General features: G+C 41.9%; 2 protein-coding genes across 3 annotated transcripts in view; both read left to right on the top strand.

Annotated features, from left to right (window-relative positions):
• The window catches only part of LOC126986094 (uncharacterized), a 70,851-nt gene that overhangs the window by 43,194 nt on the left and 7,245 nt on the right, over positions 1 to 20,412 (top strand). For both annotated transcript variants that reach the window (XM_050841802.1, XM_050841803.1), the window contains one exon: positions 7,793 to 7,915. In XM_050841802.1, coding sequence (XP_050697759.1) covers positions 7,793 to 7,915 — 123 coding nt within the window. Of the gene's footprint in view, positions 1 to 7,792; positions 7,916 to 20,412 lie in introns of those variants that run through there.
• On the top strand, positions 10,104 to 16,795 carry LOC126986096 (uncharacterized). The gene is made up of 2 exons (XM_050841805.1): positions 10,104 to 10,459; positions 11,876 to 16,795. Exons 1-2 carry the CDS (start codon positions 10,279 to 10,281, stop codon positions 12,613 to 12,615), a joined length of 921 nt encoding a protein of 306 aa, XP_050697762.1. The 5' UTR covers positions 10,104 to 10,278; the 3' UTR covers positions 12,616 to 16,795.

The raw sequence follows: 20,412 nt of genomic DNA, 5'->3' as shown, positions 1-20,412 counted from the left end.
TGATTCTTTGACCAAATAGTTGTAAATATTGCAGTTGGCAATACAACCTTGCCAGAATCTGAAGAAAAGATGTCCACAGTTCCCTCAATATGGCTGACCATCCTGCACGCACCGACGTAAGTGTTAACATTCAACACTCCCTGAACGTGCATGTACATTCGCAAGAGAGGCATACATAACCGACTACTATAGATCTGGACTTCCTCTTTCCAATGGTGTTTTTGGTTTTTAGCTGTGATGAAGAGTTTTTGAGATACAGAGGTTAAAAGAGACCCCCCATTGGGCTCCCCGACTGCTCCTGAGGGGATAGTTGCGTCCGCACCACGCGCAAGGAAAGGGTTAAAATCACCAACTAATAGTACTCTTTTGTTTGCCTTGAGTATTCTACTTAAACTCTGAATGGTATCTTCAATCATGATTTCATGTTCTTCTTTACTCCATGTTCTGGGTGGTACATACGCTGTTGTGATGGTCATCCTTTCTCTGTTTTGTTCTCCAAGTTTACACTCACTATTTCTGCTTTTCCTTCTCCATATACTTATGATTTTACTAATAACTCCTTCTTTGTCATTGTCATCACTCCACCACCTTTGCCCACTCTATCTTTCCTCCATACATTGTATTTTTTATCAAACACTATTTGGATGACTTCATTAAGTTTAGTTTCTGTTAGACATACAATCATTGGCTCCTTCTCTTGTAGGTAGTCTTGCAGTTCCAGCTTACTAGATATTAGTCCGTCTACATTTGTATACATCACATTCAGTCCCTTAATTGTGTCAGTCTTGTCTAACTTTTGCTCTCTTTCATCTTCTCCCTTCTGTACCACTTTCTGACATGATCTCCCAGAACTCTCCAAAAAAATACCTCTTTTTTTTTTCCTCTCCAGATCTTTCATCATTCCTTTCTTTTGCCTCTGTTAGTAGTTCATTCCATTTCTTCCTTTCTTCTTCATTTCAATTTTTCTTTATATATATTTCCTTACATCCTTCTGTTTCCCTCAACTTTGTTGTTCTATACAATATTTTTTCTGCTACCTTCTGCGAACTAATTTTAATTTGATTGGTCTTGTTTTCCCTTCCATATAGGGGCCCATCCTTTAAATTTCCTCCACCTCCTCCTCAATGTTTTGCCGTTCTTCATCATGTAAGTTCTTAACCCGTGGGCTTCGGCTATGGGAAAGCCGAGAAGTGGCTGAGAAACGACCAAATTACACTGCATTTTGAGACTAAGAAAAAAGCAAGGAGCATACATCAGAGTACTCCTCTCATAACCATAAAGCTGTTAAAAATATTTGCTTTTACTCAAACTCCATTCTTTTTGGGTGGTGTTTGTTACCAAATAAACAGTCTTGTGATGCGTGATATCTAGCCGAGAGTCGCTTGTTGTCTACTTTAGAGAATTTGACAAGTGATTACTGTGTGGATAGCTAATTGAGTCTGCCATGACCTTACAGCACCACCTATGACAAAGAACCCACCTCAAGAACATTCACCCACCACAATGACCTCGGGCATTCATGGTGGGTTGCGCATGCCACCACCGCCTACAATTAGCTTGAATTAGGTGTTTTATGGAGAGCCCTTTTAGGGTCCACTGCACACAGCCACGACTCGTGAAAGGCCTGAAAAGGGTCTGCCAACATTCTCGGGTTAAGTAGGTCTTTTACAGATTTCAGTTCTTCCTTTTCCCTTCTTGATTTGTATGTTGTATTCTGTTCCTTCATGCCAAATATCACTACACTCTTCTTGTCTGCCTCCTCTCTTACTAGTTCTTCATTTTTCTTCAAAGCCTTAACCACCTCCTTCTCTACGTTATCCTTGTCTTCTTTCAATTGTTGTTTGATCACTTCTTTAAGGTCTACATTTGCTTTTTCATTTTCCACCTTCCAAGTTTTTATTTCCCCAACATTTCCTCTTTAACTCTGTGTTCCTTCTTGGTCATTATTTCCTTCAGATTTCCATTTTCTTTTCTCACCACTCCCAGTCCTTCCTTCATCGACTTTTCATATTTTGCTAATTTCTTCTTCAGCTCCTCATTTTCCTGAATCAGTCTCTTTTCAGTTTCTTCCAAATTTTGAACTCTACACCTGAGGTCCCTTTGTTGTTTTCTGGTCTGTATCTCCTCTTCATCCCTGCTTTTCACTACCCCGATCCATTTATTCAGTTTCCTTTCCATAATCAATATTCTCTTATAAATAGCTGATTCTTTACTCACGAATCCCGAAAACGTTGCACCATCCTCATACTCATAATTAAAACTGTATAATTCATTGGTTCGACCCCGCTTAGAGTACTGTGTACAGTTTTGGTCTCCCTACTACAGAAAAGACATAGAAAAGTTGGAACGGGTCCAACGAAGAGTAACAAAGATGATTCCTAGGTTGAGAAATTTGTCACATGAACAAAGGCTTAAAGAAGTAAATTTATTCAGCCTATCAAAACAAAGAATGCGAGGCGATCTAATAGAAGTGTTTAAAATGTTTAAAGGATTCAGTGATATTAACACGTTAACCGCGTTTGGCAACTCAGCGGTCTCGCCCCCCACGCGGAACCTTCAAGCTGCCGCCATATCAGTGTCCGTTGGACTTTCGCAGAGAGAGGAGGTACGTGTCTTCCTGAGAGCTTTGTCTGCTGTATGGAGCGTTAAAATCCATGGTACATATATGTACCGAATCGCAGACCACTAATATTGTTTTTTCTCTCTTGCGTATTGGTACATCAGTGTACCAGGCACATATTCCAGTTCATGATGCACTGATGATAATTATTTTCTTGTTCCGCTTTTTGCTGTAGTTTTTATGATGCCTGTATGAGTTAGAATCGATACAATATCCTACATATTGATCAGCTATACATAAAACTATTAATGCTTTTCCTTCTTCTTTTCAACAGACATGAATGCAGATTTATTTTATGGAGGACGACCAGATACCTCATCTGAAGATTCAGATGATTCAGATTTCTCAGTCAGTTCAGATGACCCAGGTGATGATCTCTCTGATGAAAGTGAGGAGTCCGAAACAGGTGAAGATCAGGATGAACAAGATGAAACGCCAGATGGAAATGATTCATCAGGAAGAAATGGAAACAACACTCGACCTGAATGGTTACCTGTATCTTCAAAACAACGCATGCATGCCTTTACTGGGAAGGAAGAAATGAGTGTCACTGTAAATAATGCAGATGATGAAACTGAGGTGCTGCCTATAGATCTATATGCTCTCTTTGTATCTGATACCATCATTGATATGATTGTTCTTGAAACTAATAGGTATGCACAACAAGAAATTGATGCTGCAAGAGTAACACGTAGGTCAAGATTAGTGTCGTGGAAACCTACTGACAGAGAAGAAATGAAGAGATTTTTTGGAATTGTGATTTACATGGGATTAGTTGTAAAGCCAGAAATTCAACTCTACTGGTCTAAAAGTACCTTATATGATGACCCCTTTGTACCAAAGCTGATGTCAAGGGAAAGATTTGAAATTCTCTATAGATGTCTGCATTTTGTAGACAACACAGCTCATCTAAATTCTCAAGATAAATTGTACAAGGTCAGACCACTGATTGACTTACTGGTTAATAATTTTCAGTCTGTGTACAAACCTGGCTCCAAACTTGTTGTTGATGAAAGCATGGTGCCATTCAGAGGGAGATTAGGCATCAAACAGTACATACCAGGTAAAGCTCACAAATATGGAATGAAGGTGTACAAAGCTTGCACACCTGAAGGATATACATGGAATTTGGAGGTTCATGTAGGGAAGGGTGATAATACTGCTGGCCTAAATTCAACAGAATCACGTGTGGTAAACATATGTAATGAAATGTTAGGTAAAGGATGCACTATTTACAGTGATAATTATTACACCTCAGTCATCCTGGCAGAGTACTTGTTGGTCAAGAAAACTTACATTTGTGGAACTGTTAGGCCAGGTAGGAAATATTTGTGCAAAGAAGTAGTGAAAGCAAAGTTGAAGAAGGGAGAAATGAAGGCAGCTGAAAACAGACAAGGAGTAAAGTTATACAAATGGAAAGATAAGAGAGATGTCTTGACACTATCAACAGTGCCTGAGCATGGTAATGGCTTACTTCCAAGTGGAAAGAAGAACAGAAAAGGAGAAGAGATTGTAAAACCTGAAAGTGTCATTGAGTACAATAAGGCAAAAAAAGGTGTTGATGTTGCTGATCAACTCAGTTCCTATTACTCGCCACTACGAAAATCACGGAAGTGGTACAGGAAGCTGGCTCTGGAAATGATTGCTGGGATTTCAGTAACAAATGCTCAAATTCTATTCAATAAATATTGTTCAGCAAAACAAGTAGGTGTGAGAGCCTTCACAGAGTCTGTAGTTCTGTCTCTCACTAAAAACATTCATGAAGAAATTACAAGATCAGGGAAGAGGACTTCTGATATATCGGGTGCAAGAAAAGAGCACACTCTTCAGGAAGCAGATGGACAAAAGAAGAACACAAGGAAGCGATGCAGAGGATGCTATGAAAAGATATCACAGAGTGAGGGATACAAGGTGGCCACAAACAAGGCTAGGAGAGTGTCAACCTTTTGTAATGAATGTGATGGCCAGCCACACCTTTGCATTCCATGTTTCAATGAAAAACATGATGCATAATATGTAAAACACACACTGAAAAATCAAACATTAGGATAATCTATTTATTCCAAACATAATCTTTTCTGTTATGAAATCATATATTTTTCTTACTTTTTTGCTACGTGGAATTTTCTTTACACCAGTAAAATGTAGAGTTAAACATTTGGATATTCCAAGGAATGAGTAGAGTTCAGGAACATTATTTTTCATATTGTTATGAGGGGACAATTTTTCTTTAATTATAAATCTTAATAAAATTTACTTTTTAACATTACTTGCCATAAAAGGCACATTGGATCTTATAATTTGAAAGTAAAATGTCACAAAACTTTATTTATTTTTCAAGTCTATTTTCTTTTAATTTTGCATTTATACTTATTACCTCATCATTTTTAATTTATTACCTGGTACCATTACAAGGCATCTGCAATTATAATAAATACAAATTTACATACAAATTGTTTTTATACCCCTTTTTGCAAAGGTTTACAGAAAGTGTGTTTCGGGCCACATATGTACCAATACGCAACAAGTGAAACATCTGCTCGGTACACCGGTGGCCCAATACGCGGTTAACGTGTTAATGCGGAAGATTACTTTACAATTGATCGATCAAATAGAACAAGAAGAAATCACAATTTGAAGATAAGTGGTAAAAGATTCTCGTCGCACGAAGCTAAACACTTCTTCTTCAATCGATTTGTTAATGTTTGGAACTCTCTACCCTGTGATGTCGTTGATAGTACAACAGTTACGGCCTTCAAGAATAGATTAGACAAGTGTTTTGAATCCAACCAGCAACTAAGATATTACTCATTGTCGTAATAACGTTAAGTTCTTGTGAATACTGGTGTCCTTGTCCGCTTTTATCGCCCGGTTAGTGGTAGCAGTAATGGTAGTTCTTTCCTCTTTCCTACATAAATTTCATGCAGTTTTTCCATGCTGCATGGTTCTTTTTCCTTTCCTGCCAGCTTTGGCTGGAGGGATGGGGGGGTGGGGAGGAGCCTTCGCCTTTGCTGTCCTTCATCTTCCACCTTTGATTAGATAGTTAGTGTAGCTTGTCACAAACAACCTCGTAAGGACCAGCAGGTCTGCTGTTGTTTGTTCTTCCTTTGTGTTCCTTTGTGTACCTCCCCTCATCACTATCATCATCAGCAGTCTCCATATCCGTCCTTATTTCCCGCCTTCTTAATCCATATCGTCTCGGTGTAGTCCACTCTAAATCCTCCTCCCTCCCACTCATCTTGCATCTAGTCAACAATAGGAGACGGGACCACTGTGTACAATAAAGAAAAACTGTACATTACCCAGGCCCCTTGTAAACACTACACTAGGCGCCGTTGAGGCGGCGCCAATCAGCTGTTCCGAGAGCTCGGCAGGCACGTCTTGCTATGGTGATGTCTCACCTCCGTATGTGTGTGTGACAAAGATGGAAAATGCAAGAGAGAGAGAGAGAGAGAGAGAGAGAGAGAGAGTGTGAGAGAGAATCACCTGTCCTCAGGGGCTGACCTCACTCTGTTATCAGAAGAAATTTTGGGGCTTTTAAGATGGGGACGGGGAGGGGCGGGGAAGGCATGTAAGGGGACAGTGAGGTGGCTATGGACGATGAGTTGGTAAAAAAATTGAAAAGATTAGAAAAACAGAGAGCCAAGCTCAGGTGGTAAAGTTACAACGGCCCTGACTGTACTCTCCTGCCACCAACGCTCAGCCTCCCCTCGTAGGGCGCAGGAGAGCAAATCTCCCAACAAGCCAGGCCTGGGGTTAATCTTCATGTGGGTGCTTGGAATTTCCAGACCCTTTCGGATGATCAGCAACTACCCCATGTGTCAGCTGAGCTCAGGAGGCTAAGAGTGGACATAGTGGGGCTCTCTGAGATAGACCTGGCAATGGAGAGATCAGTATTGGGAGTTATACCTAGTACTGGCCATACCAGGATGATGGTGCTCATTGCAAGGGAGTAGCTACAGCCATTTCCAGCCGACACAGTCCTCTGTCGTTGGGGTTACTCCGGTTGATGAGCGTGTGATGCTGGTGAGACTGAAACACACCCTGGGCTTCATATCTCATATTGCAGTGTGCGCCCCTACCGAGATGTGCGGACTTGAGAAGAAAGAGATGTTCTATGCCAAGCTCGACTCTGTAGTTGACCAGTGCCAAGCGACACACTCAGTGTCTTGGGTGACTTGAATGCAGTTACTGGCACAGAGATGGCTGCGAGTCATGTGTTGATCCCTACGGCTCCGGCACCAGAAACGTAAACATTTAAACTCCTTCTGAACTTTGCAAAGTCCAGAAGGCTGAGGATTGCTGGTTCATGGTTCCAGAAATGCAAGCCTCTGCACTGGACTTGGTATATCAATGCTGGCCGTGTGGCAAAGGAGATCCATCACATCCTTGTTATTACTCATTGGAGGATCCTCCAGAACTGTAGGGTTTTCCTGAGTGCTGAGTTCTTTACAACCAACCACAGACTTGTTGCAAAACTGAAGATATGTATCAGGTCCAAAAAAACTGAGGGAGCAGGGAGTTTGCAGTGGCAGTCTCAAATTGATTTGAAGTGCTTGGTACTTTGGATGACCCTGTTGAGTTGTGGAATACCTTTAACCCGGTAGCAGAGACGGGCCACATTTTTGGTTTTCCTGCATACCAGCAATAGGCCAAATGCTTGACTTGACATAAACCACCCAAAGGAAATAGTTAAAGGTGCTGGTGTCATTTGGCATGGGGTGTTGTTATTTATAACAACGCGAGGAGATCGCAATCACGCGTAGTCAACTTACCTCTAACAATAGGTAGATCACTCAGCTAAGGACTTAATAACAGTTAAAATCACTACAAATAGGGCCCCATATAGTAAGTTAACCTGTGAACCACTTAGCTGAATATGATGATGAGTTTCAGAATAAGTAATCCGAAACAGTCAGCCCTGCATGAGATCAATCCCTTGTAGTAATAGGTTGTAGAAGTAGAGACCGAGGAACTGCGGAGACTGAACAGGGACGTCTGTACTGGCTGACTACTGCTCTGAGACTGGGGCCGAGCGGCTTCTGGTTGCCAATTGTTAATTTCCAAAACGACCCCTGAATCTCTCACTTGTAACTCGGTTTCTTTGTTTACAATACTTGGTTTTAGCTCTAAATCACCCTCACTCCCCAAACACCCCTTAATTCCTAACAGGGGAGAGTAGTGTTGGAGGATGCACGATGGAGAGCGGACGCACCAGTCAGAGCGTTTCTACAAAACCCACGTCATCTGGAGTCACCTCAACTAAGAAGAGAGGAATGAAGCGAGACTGCAATGGTGAGTAGAATATATCTCTGATGTTTTATATATATATATATATATATATATATATATATATATATATATATATATATATATATATATATATATATATATATATATATATATACACACAGTCACCTCTCGATTAACGCGAGGGTTATGTTCCTGGAATGTCGCGTTATTTAAACATAATTTCCCCATAGGAAACTGTGGTAATAGGGGGGATACTCTCCTTGACACTGGGAAAGTCTGCCTTCTTAGGGGATTTTGTTACTCTAGCCTTAAAAAGAAACATTATTAATACATTAGTAGGTCACGGAAACAACAAAACACACGTCCTCATATTATTTAAATTTGTTCTTCACCTGCGTCGGCCACCGTCCCTCCTCACCCCGCGCCCCCGTCACCAGCCGCTCCCTTCGCCACTCCGCCTCACTTGCCTCCTTCCTCTTCCCTTGACTACCCATGCTATTGGTGACAAAGATAACTCCTTTAAGTTAAAGTTTTCTAAAGAAAGAATTGCTTCATTACATTTGTAAGTCACTGACACAACAAAAACACGTCCTCACACTCACCGTCATCACTTTGTTGATGCGTCAAGTTGTCGGCCCGGGGGGTTAACTAGACGTGTACTCGTTAGGTCGGGAATGGGAACCCACCATTTACTCGACAAAAATATTATTTGGCTCGCATATTAATGCAATAATTAGTGGTGACCAACCACTTTCAAAGATCTCTCTCTCTCTCTCTCTCTCTCTCTCTCTCTCTCTCTCTCTCTCTCTCTCTCTCTCTCTCTCTCTCTCTCGTTAGTTTCTTTATACACTGTGTCTCTGATTTCTTCCCTTCTGGACTGGGCAGCGAGACAGACAAAAGAAAGGAAAGGCTTTGGGAACACCAATTTAAATTTTTAAAAGCCAGTTTGTCAGCAGGCTGATGTGCAGAAGCAGCCTGCTGTAGATTTTAGTAGGCTAGTTAGCCAGATCGCTTTCGTTTTTGCCTGCCAGAATAGACAGTTGGTCCAGGTCCACTTTACCTGAAAAAAGGAGCAAAGGAGGGGGAAAAGATTGACGGGAAGAGATGGTCGGGGAACACGCCATGACTGTGACTTGGAATTTGAGTGAGGGCCACGGCAGCCGACTGTGAACATTCTTCTTGTCTACATCTATAAAGTTTGGCCATATGATCATTCTGATAGTGGGGACAACTTGTAACTTACTGAATACAAAAATGTGCGGAGAGAGAGAGAGAGAGAGAGAGAGAGAGAGAGAGAGAGAGAGAGATCCTCCCAAAAACTAACCCAACCGCCACCATGAGATTTTCTCCCTCAGAAAAAAAATCCAACCTGGCAACTCTGCGCTTGTTTGGCCAGGGGAGACCACGAACCGCGTCACAGATGGATTTGCCAGCGTGATCTAAACATACGGTTCTGAAACCATACCGCGTCATATATTTATATACAGTCAAGTTGCGTATGACGCGGATTCGTGAGGCGCGGTTTCCCATGACGTGGTATGGTTTCAGAACCGTTTGTTCAGATCACGCGGGTAAAACCATTTATGATGCAGTTTGTGGTCACCCCTGCCTGGAGCGCTCCGGGTCCTCTCAAATGCATGACGCCGCAGCCCGAGTTGCTAACTCGTACTGCCTGCTGCAGCTCGGTTTGGAGAGATGGAGCCTCTGCCTCCGTGCTGTGATGACGTCATCAGCAAATATGGCGGCCCAAACAAACACATATAAGTGCTTCCATTGCATTTCACCTCTCTGTGCCACCATAACCACTGCAGCTTCCTTTTCATCCTGTGTTGCAAGGAGCTCGTCGCCCAAAACAGCTTGTGATGCATGTTTAAATGTCAGGAAGATCAGCGGATGCCATTTTGCAGCCAGAACAGCTAGTAAACGTTGTCAGTCACTGGCAGCAAAATGGCGTCCGCTGATCTTCCTGATGACGTTTAAACATGCATCACAAGCTGTTCTGGTCGACGAGCTCCTTGCAACAGAGGATGAAAAGGAAGCTGCGGTGTCACGCGTTTGAGAGGACCCGGGGCGGTCTGGGCGGCCCGAGTCACTCTCTCAGGCTCCTATCAGACGACGCGGGCGATACCCGCGGACCCGCTTAAACTAATTACTGATGTTTTCAATGTAACCTTTCACATGGCGCGGGCGTCGCCTGCGAAGCGAAGCGAATGCAGCTGGGGCGCCCATGGGTTGCCCGCGGGCCCGCCTCCGCGCCTAGTTGCTACTGGGTACAGCGTCTAATGCATGTCTTCACACGTCGCGGGCAGGCCCGCGACCCGCGCACTTCTCCGGAGGAAACTCATTCAATAGTCTGCTGGATTTCAACGTGATTGGTTGTGCGTGACTGTCCCCTTGCATTTAATATGGAGGCTAATATTGATACAGAGCAGTTGATATCCCTTGTGCAAGAGAGACCAGCTCTGTGGGACAAGTCACGTGAAGACTACAAATCCCGAACACGCACCACAGAATGTTGGAGAGAGGTGTGTGTCAAGCTCAACCCAGCCTTCGAGAGTTTATCAGAGGCAGATAAAAACAAGTATGGTAAGTGCACAAATATTTTTCTTCTGTCCCTTTACTTCAAGATATTTACATAATTTTAACAGGGAAACATAGACCTGTAAGACTTTATATTTCTAACATGGGTAATTATAGGAGAGAAAGCAACAGGAAAAAATAACTAGAGTACACCTGTATGTTCATACTTTACTGTATCAGATTAGTCACTGTTGTCCCTTATCACAAGTCTATATTTTACTAAGTGCACAAATATTTTTCTACTGTCCCTTTACTTCAAGATATTTACATAACTTTAACAGGGAAACATAGGCCTGTAAGACTTGATATTGCTAACATAGGTGATTATAGGAAAGAAAGCAACAGGAAAAAAGTAACAAGAGTACACCTGTAAGTTCATATTCCACTGTATTAGATCAGTCACTGTTGTCCCTTATCATAAGTCTATATTTTGCTCATTTGCCATGCCAATGAACCCTGTTCACTCATGAAGTACTCTGCAAACTTCTGACGGATGTTTGTTGCCTGCAAGCCTCCTCGTTGATTCTGGCGTTCTGCATCACAGTCTTGAAAGCCTGCCACAGAAAGAGTGTCTTCAAATGTGTAACCATCTCTGTCTCTGACAAAATTATGAAGTACACAGCATGCTTGAATGATTTTTGTTGCAAAGTCCAAAGAAACATTCAGTGGTCGATGGAAAATCCTCCATTTGTTGGTAAGAATACCAAAAGTGCATTCCACAAACCTCCTTGCTCTGGTTAAACGGTAGTTGAAGACACGTTTTTGGACACTTAGCATTTTTCCTCCTAAAGGGCGCATAAGGTTAGGGTGCAGCCCAAAGGCTTCGTCACCGACGAGCACATAAGGCACTGTAACTCCTCCATCATTTGGCAGATGTTTTGATTCAGGGAGCTTCAGTTCTCCACTGACGATTGCCTTCCAAAATGTTGAATTAGAGAACACTGTAGGGTCACTGTCTTTGCCATAAGAGCCAATATCAACATAGACAAACTTGTATTGACTGTCAGCTACTGCCATCAAAACGACAGAAAAGTAATCTTTATAGTTAAAGCACAATGAGCCACTGTGCTGTGGCTTGATCACTCGAATATGTTTCCCGTCAACACTCCCGAAGCAGTTAGGGAAATTTGCATTTTCTTCAAACTTCTCAGCAATCTCCATCAGTCTTTCCGTCGTTAGTTGAGGAATGCTTTCATTCTTAAGGACAGTCCAAATGCTCGTGCAAACACTCTGGATTATATCAGATAAGGTTGAGACTCCAATTCTGTAGGTGTAGTACAAGTCAGTTAAGGTGTTCCCACTGGCAAGGTACCTGAGGAGAGAAAAAATAACGTACATAAATAAGTAAATAAATAAATAAGCAATTGATGCAGTGCAGTTATATAGACTTCCTCTAACGGTACTACTCTTAATTTGTTTCAGGTAAGCTGATAATAAATAAGTGGAAAAATGTCAAGGATCAGTACATCAAATCGGTCAAGAAGAGGAAAGGGAAGAGTGGCTCAGCAGCAAAGACTGTGAAGAACTATATCTTCCATGAACAGCTTTCTTTCTTAAAGGTAAATATGGACATGAGGGAAACAGAGTCAAGCTTTGAAGTTGATTCTGAAAAATCTCCCGGAGGACTTGATGAAGAAAGAGAAGACAGCGATGTTCTGGAGAAAGCCAGCGAGGTTGGTGAAGCTAGTGCAACAAAAATGTCTGTTAGGAATGCTCCAAAGAAAAAGAAAGTTGACATTGAGAGAGAAATCCTGGAACATTTAGCAGCAGAAGAAAACCGTCATATTTCCTTTTTTAAAGGACTTCTTCCCTCTCTCGAAGGATTTACCGATGATGAGATTTTGCAGTTCCAGTCTGGTGTTATTGGTCTGATCCAGAACCTTAAAAAGACCCGTTCACTTCAAGTTCATGATTTACCACAGAATCAAACCTACATTCTGCCACAGCGGGCCCCCTACACTTCACACCCTCCACCCTATTGGAACAATCCGTCATCAAGTGGACTACAAAGAACTGAACACAGCTCACCATATATGCATGGGTCACATGTTCAACCGCCGCCTACATGTAGTACTTCAGTTTCACCAGTATCTTCTGAGGTGTCAGAGCTTGGTTCCCCATGTGATGCAAACTTTGCATATAAATACACTACTTTGCCTTGAACTACTTTGTACCTTATGAGTTACGTGACATTTAATAATGTATTCACTTAAGTGAGTAATTGTGCCAAGTTCTTCATTACTTTCTTGAAATCGTTTGTATTACATTTTTTAAGGAGACATTACTTATCTAACTGTCACTGTGTTGTGATTATAATGCAGAACATTTACTAAATATTAAATGAAAAGGATGTTAGCGATGTTTGTGTCCATCCTCTTGCTGCAGATGATGATAATAATAATGAAGGTGATGGTGAAGGTAGAAGCATTGGTTGTGGTACTGTGAAAAAAGTGAAGTCATGATTATACTGATCATGAATTACTGTATGTATCTTCAATCATTTTGAAAATGGAATTTATTAATTGACATAAATGATAATATATTATAAACGTAAGCCTTACCTTAAGGCAACAGAGAGACGTTCAACAGGCTTGATTGAGTCCCTCATTTTAGAGTCCTGCCGAAGGAGGTGGTCATGCAGCTTGTGAAGCAGTTCGTCAAAGGTTGTGATGGACATCCTGAAGTAGTTGAAAAACTTCATATTATCCTGTCTCAGTTCATGGAAAAGTGTGTTGAATGCTCCAGTCTTGCTCCTTTCAGCAATCAAGGGATGAATCCATAATCTCCTTCTATGTCTCTTCTTCTTTCGCAAATGCAATAGGTAGAGGAGACGAAGGCGATCACGGTCCATGATTAGTGCGTGCAGAACACAAACTGGTGAGCCAGATGACGAGGCCCGTGGGTGGCAGGTGGTTTTCACCCGCGCCGTCTGAAAAGGTACGCGGAAGCGGGTGTGTCCGCGCTTAAACGCGGACGCGGGCAGTGCCCGCGCCGTCTGAAAGAAGCCTCAAACGCTGGCAGCTGCCCGCACATGCATGGCGCCTCATCTTGCCTCATCTCCACGGAAGGGGTAAAATGGTGACGGGTGAAGAAAAGTGTATGTATTTTCCCCATACATGAGTGTAGGAGCAGGTGGGGAAAAATAGTGGTGGGCGGGAAACAATGAATTTTCCCCGTATGTGAGTGCAGGTGGGATAAAATGGCGGCTAGCCAGTACCAAATTGTATTTTCCCCATACGTACTGAGTGAAGAAGTGGGTGTTGACGGTGGCCGAGTGGATAAGGTGGTGAGCGTGGGGTTGGACAGAACAACATCAAAGGGCAGATAATGCCTACCAATGCACTCGGGGTAGAACGAACGAAAAAAATAAAAGTGTGGGTGGGGCAAAGTGGCAAGGGCCAGAACCAAATTGTATTTTCTCCATAGGTTTAGTTATTCCTGTGACGCGGTTTCCTATGGCGCGGCCATTGCTCAGAACCAATTAACCGCGCCATACGCGACTCCACTGTATTGCCAAGAAACATCAGAATCTAACTCTTTTAACAATAGCTATAAAGTAGTTTCATTATTGGAGCCCAGAAGACAGTTTGAGGGGAGGAGGTTGGGAAATATAATCGGCTGAGTGCGACAATCTGGCAACGTTGAGGCTGTAGCTCTGAGGCCCGAGGCAGCGCACACGCCTTTTTGAGGGTTTCAGATACCATAAATAGCATATTTTTACTGTGCAAAGCAGGTGATGTCACTTATTGTGACTTCATGACCTTTCATATTTATCTATTTGTGTATATTTCATGGTGACAAAACTTAAATTACTAGTTTCATTTTTACCAGTGACACGAATTTGTGACTGTTTTTCACAATGGAATTTCACTCAAACAAGTGAATCAGGCACCACAGAAATATTACCAGTGTGTGTATGAACGAATACAAAGATGAGCACATACCTAGATTTAACTCTAGTATGTCTCGTGGATCATTAATAAATAGAAACAAAATATCCGGACAGGCCACTCCTTAGCCTGTTACCTTCAATGGCCCCCCAAAACAGTCCCTCCGCCAAGTTTGTACCCCACATTTTGGTGATGTTAGTTGCGCCTATTAACCCTTTAAGTGCTATGGCCGGGCATGGACTGAACCCCGTACTGCTTGAGCCGGGGAGAAGTGAAGACAAAATTCACACGTTAGCATCTCAGAAGTAGTGGTGTGATTTAGGAGGGAGGGAGGAAGTAATGAATGAAGAGGGGGAAACGCAGGTGTGTTCCCCTTGGGGGAGGATTAGCAGAGATAATTGTCTGCCTCTTTCTCTATTCCTTCCTTTCTTACTCTCTTCCTGTCTTCCTCTTTCTTTCTTTCTTTCTTTCCTTTCTTACTTGCTTTCTCTTTCTCCTTTCATTCTTCCTCTCTCCTTCATTCTTGTTTCTTTCTTTCTCCTTCTCTTTTCTTCCTTTCTTTTTTCTTTCTCTTTACTTTCTTTGTTTCTCCTTTTTCTCTTTCTTTCATTTTTCTTCTTTCTTTCACCCTTCCATTCTTCTTCTTTTATCTTTCAACCTTTTCTCTTTCATTTTTACTTTTTCTTCCTTTCTTTCTTTCCCTTTTTTTCTTCCTTATTTCTCCTTTATTTATTTATTTATTTCATTTTTTTCTTTCTTCATCTTTCTTTTGTCTTTCTCTCTTTATTTTGCTTTCTTTCTTTCTTTCTCCCATTCTTCTTCTCTCTTTCTTTTTCTCTTTCTCCTTCCTTCTCTCTTTGTTTCTTTCTCTCTTTATTTCTTGATTTCATTCTTGATTTCTCTTTTTCTCTCTCCCCTTTCTTTCTCTTTCATTCTTCTTCTCTCTTTCTTTTTATTTCCTTATTTCTTTCTTGCTTCCTCTCTTTCACTTTTTTTTTTCTTTCTTCCTTTCAGGATATTTTGAGGAAGGAGGGAGGAGAGGAGGATGGGGAAGGAGGAGGAGGGGAGATCATTATGGAAAGGTTATCTCTCTCTCTCTCTCTCTCTCTCTCTCTCTCTCTCTCTCTCTCTCTCTCTCTCTCTCTGTGGTGGTGGTGGTCGTGGTCAGTGTGTACCCTTGGGTCTCTCCCCCCCCCCTCGTGTCCCCTTGGGTCCCTCCCCCGGGTTGTGGATGGGTAGGTAGGGAGAGGGTGTTAATCTGATAATAGGTGGTTGAGCGTGACTGCACTCCATGGTGACCAACAAGGTGCCAACTAGCTGCCCAAATATAAAAATATCCCTGGACACTCATAGCAGAGAACCTTTGAACAGTCCACAGACGCTCATAGCACTGAAAGGGTTAACAGAAGTGTATGGCGAGTCTTGCATGGATGTCAAAAACTTCCGCAAGTGATGTAGGGCGTTTGCAGCTGGTCGTACTGAAATTCACGACGAAGAAAGAAGCGGGCCACTGTTGCGAAGGTTGAGCAAATCCTGTGTGAAAATCAGCGGATCACTGGATGATCTCCGGATTTTCGTTCCTTTGGTTTCCCGAAGCACCATTCATAGGGTTTTGACGGAAAAGTTGCAATATTGGAAGGTGTGCGCAAGATGGGTCCCGCGAATGCTCACAGAAGACCACCAACGGCAACGAGTTGACTCTTCCCGTGAATTTCTTCGCCGTTATGCAGATGAAAATGGCAGCTTTTTGGGTTCGATTGTCACGGGTGACGAAACCTGGGCATTCCACTTCACATCTGAAACTAAACAACAGTCACGTGAGTGGCGGCATTCCTCTTCCCCTAAGCCACGAAAATTAAAACAAACATAGTCTGCCGGTAAAGTCATGGCAACTGTATTTTGGGATCGTAAGGGGGTATTGTTGGTCGACTTCATGGCTTTGGGGACCACAGTAAATGCTGACAAATACTGTGAGACACTGAAAAAGCACAGACGGGCGATTCAGAACCAGAGAAGAGGAATGTTGAGCATAGGCGTAAGCATTCTCCACGACAACGCTCACCCCCACGTCGCCTGTCGGCTGTCGCTCTCCTGCAACAGTTTGGATGGGACGTCATCACCCACCCACCTTTTAGTCCGGACTTGGCACCCAGTGACTACCACCTGTTCCCTAAGTTGAAAGAACATTTGGCTGGAACACGCTTCAGCAACGACGATGAGGTGAAAGATGAGGTTCAACGCTTCCTCAATGACATGGCGGTGAGCTGGTATGACATGGGCATACAAAAACTGCCACAACACCTATAAAAATGCATCGACCGAAATGGCGACTATGTAGAAAAATAGATAAATGTTCAAACTTTAAAATGATGTACATAAACATTATTGACAATAAACATTTCTGTGATTTCTGAATATTTTGGAGACCTCATTTTGGGATTACCCTCATATATATATATATATATATATATATATATATATATATATATATATATATATATATATATATATATATATATATATATATATATATATATATATATATATATATACACATACACTGTTTAGCCTTGCTAACTCGGTCTAATAGGGAGAAAGGTTGGTCCGACAAACGCGAATGTCCGACATAGACGGATTTACTTGGCCACCCATCCGGGCGGCCAAGCGCACGCGTGCAGACAGCCGAACAGCTGACGGGCGGCTGATGACGGTGATGGTTATGATGAGTGTCGTCGGCGGGGCCCCTGCATCGGCGCCACATTTGTTGTGAGTTTGGGCTTCTCAATTTGCCAATTCCCATCCTCCACATGTTGCACGGGACTCCTTTCCTTTCTTCCATCTCTTCTTTTTGAGAAAGAAGAGATGGAAGAAGGGAGGGGGGTCCCATGCAACATGTGGCAAACAAGAGTTGGCAAATTGAGGAGCCTGGGCCCGCGGTGGGCACAGCCACACACACGTGGGCCCCAATGAAAATGCCGCCTGGGCAGCGCCGATGCGGGGGTGACCTTCCTCTTCACCTCACTTGGTCTTGAAGTTCTTGAGGACAGGTTGGCACAAAAAGTCACACATGTCAGTCACAATCTGGCTTGAAAATAGTAGAAATAACAGCAGCAACCACGTGGTGCTTGCGACACTTCTATGTAAACAAAACAGACTGACGGCCACCTGTCGGTCAATGTCTGTACTGCCGGGCGCATCCACAACTCGGACTTTAGTCCCTGGGTCGGTCAAAGTCCAAGGTGAAATATGAGGTTCAACGCTTCCTCAACAACGTGGCAGCGAGCAGGTATAACATAGGCATACAAAAACTGCCACAGCGCCTACAAAAATGCATCGACCGAAATGGCGATTATGTAGAAAAATAGATAAATGTTGAAAATTTAAAATGATGTAAACATTATTGACAATAAACTAGGCTCTGTTTTTCCCTACATTTCTCGTGTTTAAGTTACTATTGCCGATCTCCTGGTGGTCTTAATTGTCTGATGTGATAGTTGTGTTATTTAATGCCCTGACCCGCCCAGTAAGCAAGAGTGAGTGTGTAAAGGTCGGGTCACACGAGCGTTTATTTCAGGGTTGGTGTTGCGAGAAATAACTCCTCGTACATACTGATTATGTACAGCTTCTGAGATCATAATTAGCATATTATTCTAACAATTACTCGTAGGTTATGACAGACAACTAGGCAAGACACAATTCACGCGGTTCTGGTGACACGCGCCATGCAGCTGTTTGTTGTATGGGTGTGGTTTGTAAACAATGCAAATGGCGGCCGGGTGTGAAATAACTCCTCGTACAAGACTAATGATGTATAGTTTCTGATATCATATTTACCCCATTATTCTTACTAATATTAATAATTGACAATGAAAACATGGATATTTTTTTCAAATATGATTTTTTTATGTGGCTTGTACTGCTCCTTAGTCATACAATCTTAAGCCACCTGTGACATCAAGATCAAGATCATACAAATGGCGCCCGACGGGAAAACGGGATAACAGCAAGGCATGGGCGATCCTCCACCGATTTCATTTTTGTATAGTAGTTATTAGATCACCCTGTATTCAATGGTAACATAATATAAGACAGCTACGGATTATGAAGGATCATTAACAATAACAAAGGTAAGATTCCCGTTGTTATTGGATAAGACGAAAAACAGACCCTTAAAAACACTCCAAAGAAGAAAAAAATCATAAAAAAATTTGCACATTCGGCGTATAACACGCAGGGCTAAACTGTCAGGCATTTTTTATGTGGAAAAGGTGCGCGTTATACGCAGGAGAATACTATTCACTTCATTCAGTGGAGAGAGAGAGAGAGAGAGAGAGAGAGAATATCCATATCACCGAGATATCCACTCAAGCACTCAGTCTCAGCCTCTCTCCTCTGAGAAAGAAATGAGGGACACCATGAGCGACTGGCTAGTATTGGTACCGGTACCAAGCAGTCTGGTACCGGTACCATACCGTATATCTGGTACCGTTAGTACTGTTACTGGTACCGTTACCTGCCCACCCCTATTGTTGAGTAGCGTGGCAGCGTGGGTACTGTATTGTTGTTCAAGTGGTGCGTGGGAAGAACTGAGCTCAGCTGTGTGGCCGCGGCGCCGTGTGAGTCCAGTTGCATGAGACATCTGGTGGCCACTCCATGAAATATCACGTATAAGTGGAAAGAACGTGTAAATTAAACATATATATATATATATATATATATATATATATATATTTATATATATATATATATATATATATATATATATATATATATATATATATATATATATATATATACAGGGGGGTCGCCTGATATGCGAACTTGGGATATGCGAACCACCTCATATGCGACCTCCTTCCTCCCTCCCTCCCCCCCTTGGGGGGTGGAGCACGTGGGAGCGGTGACTTGACTCGGTAGTAAGAGAAGTTTTTTTTTCATTCATTTCATGTTCCCGACTTCGCTAACATCCATTTCCTACCAAATAATGAACTTGCTGTTACTCACTTCCCGAAGGAAGGGAAATAAACAATGGCGCAATCTGGCAACTCTACTCTGTGAGACGGCTCCACGTGTTCTCTTCATCAGTACGTCTAAAGCAGCCATTGCTCTCACAAGCTGTGTCTGTGCTGTGTGCAAGCTAGCCTGTGGGCTATTGTTGTTGCTGTTGTTGTTATTATGGCGCCTCCAAAGAACTCGAAAAAGCAGTTTATTACATTGGAAAATGTGGCTGACCGCCCATATACCATTATTTACATGCTTTTTAAGGTTCCTAATATGCGAATTTGCGATATGCGAGGCTTTGAACCGCCCATATTCTCGCATATTAGACGATATATATATATATATATATATATATATATATATATATATATATATATATATATATATATATATATATATATATATACAGTAAAACCCTGATTATCCGAAAGCGGATTATCCGAAAAACCGGATTATCCGAAATTGATCTGGATAATGCAATGAAATTTTTTTTTCTATACTAAAACGTTATAAAACATCAAAAATAAATAAAAGTAACTACATATGTACTATATTAACACATTTAAAATTGATAAGAACAGTTAAAATGAATATGCTTTCTAATACGTATTGCCGAAATAGCTTGTAACGAATAGATCAATGTATTAGACAAAAAACATTAAACAAACTCTCAACAACACCACGTCCGCACCTTCGCCCCAGCAAGGACGTAGGTGCGGCGAACGAACAAACTACTGCACGACTACTCTCACACCGTACTCTCAAGACAACGACACAAACAAAAACAAAATGGCGGCCATAAATCCGGATTATCCGAAAAATCGGCTTATCCGAAAGAGGCTTCCCCCCTTCCATTTCGGATAATCGGGGTTTTACTGTATATATATATATATATATATATATATATATATATATATATATATATATATATATATATATATATATATATTTTTTTTTTTTTTCTTCATATGTACAGGTAACTCGATTAACGCGAGTTTGGTTTACACGTTTTTTAAATAATGCGGGGTCCAAAATCCAATTAAATGTTTAATTTACACGTTCTTTCCA

The sequence above is a fragment of the Eriocheir sinensis genome, chromosome 61 (genome assembly GCF_024679095.1).
Source record: "Eriocheir sinensis breed Jianghai 21 chromosome 61, ASM2467909v1, whole genome shotgun sequence".
Classification (NCBI taxonomy): domain Eukaryota; kingdom Metazoa; phylum Arthropoda; class Malacostraca; order Decapoda; family Varunidae; genus Eriocheir; species Eriocheir sinensis.
Note: the sequence above shows the minus strand (reverse complement) of the source record. Positions and strands in the feature narration are given on the sequence as shown.

Excerpts from the sequence above, each read along its gene's own strand:
- LOC126986096 (XM_050841805.1), top strand. The coding sequence starts at position 10,279 with ATGGAGGCTAATATTGATACAGAGCAGTTGATATCCCTTGTGCAAGAG. Across the intron at positions 10,460-11,875 it reads GGCAGATAAAAACAAGTATG|GTAAGCTGATAATAAATAAG; the intron begins GTAAGTGCACAA and ends AATTTGTTTCAG.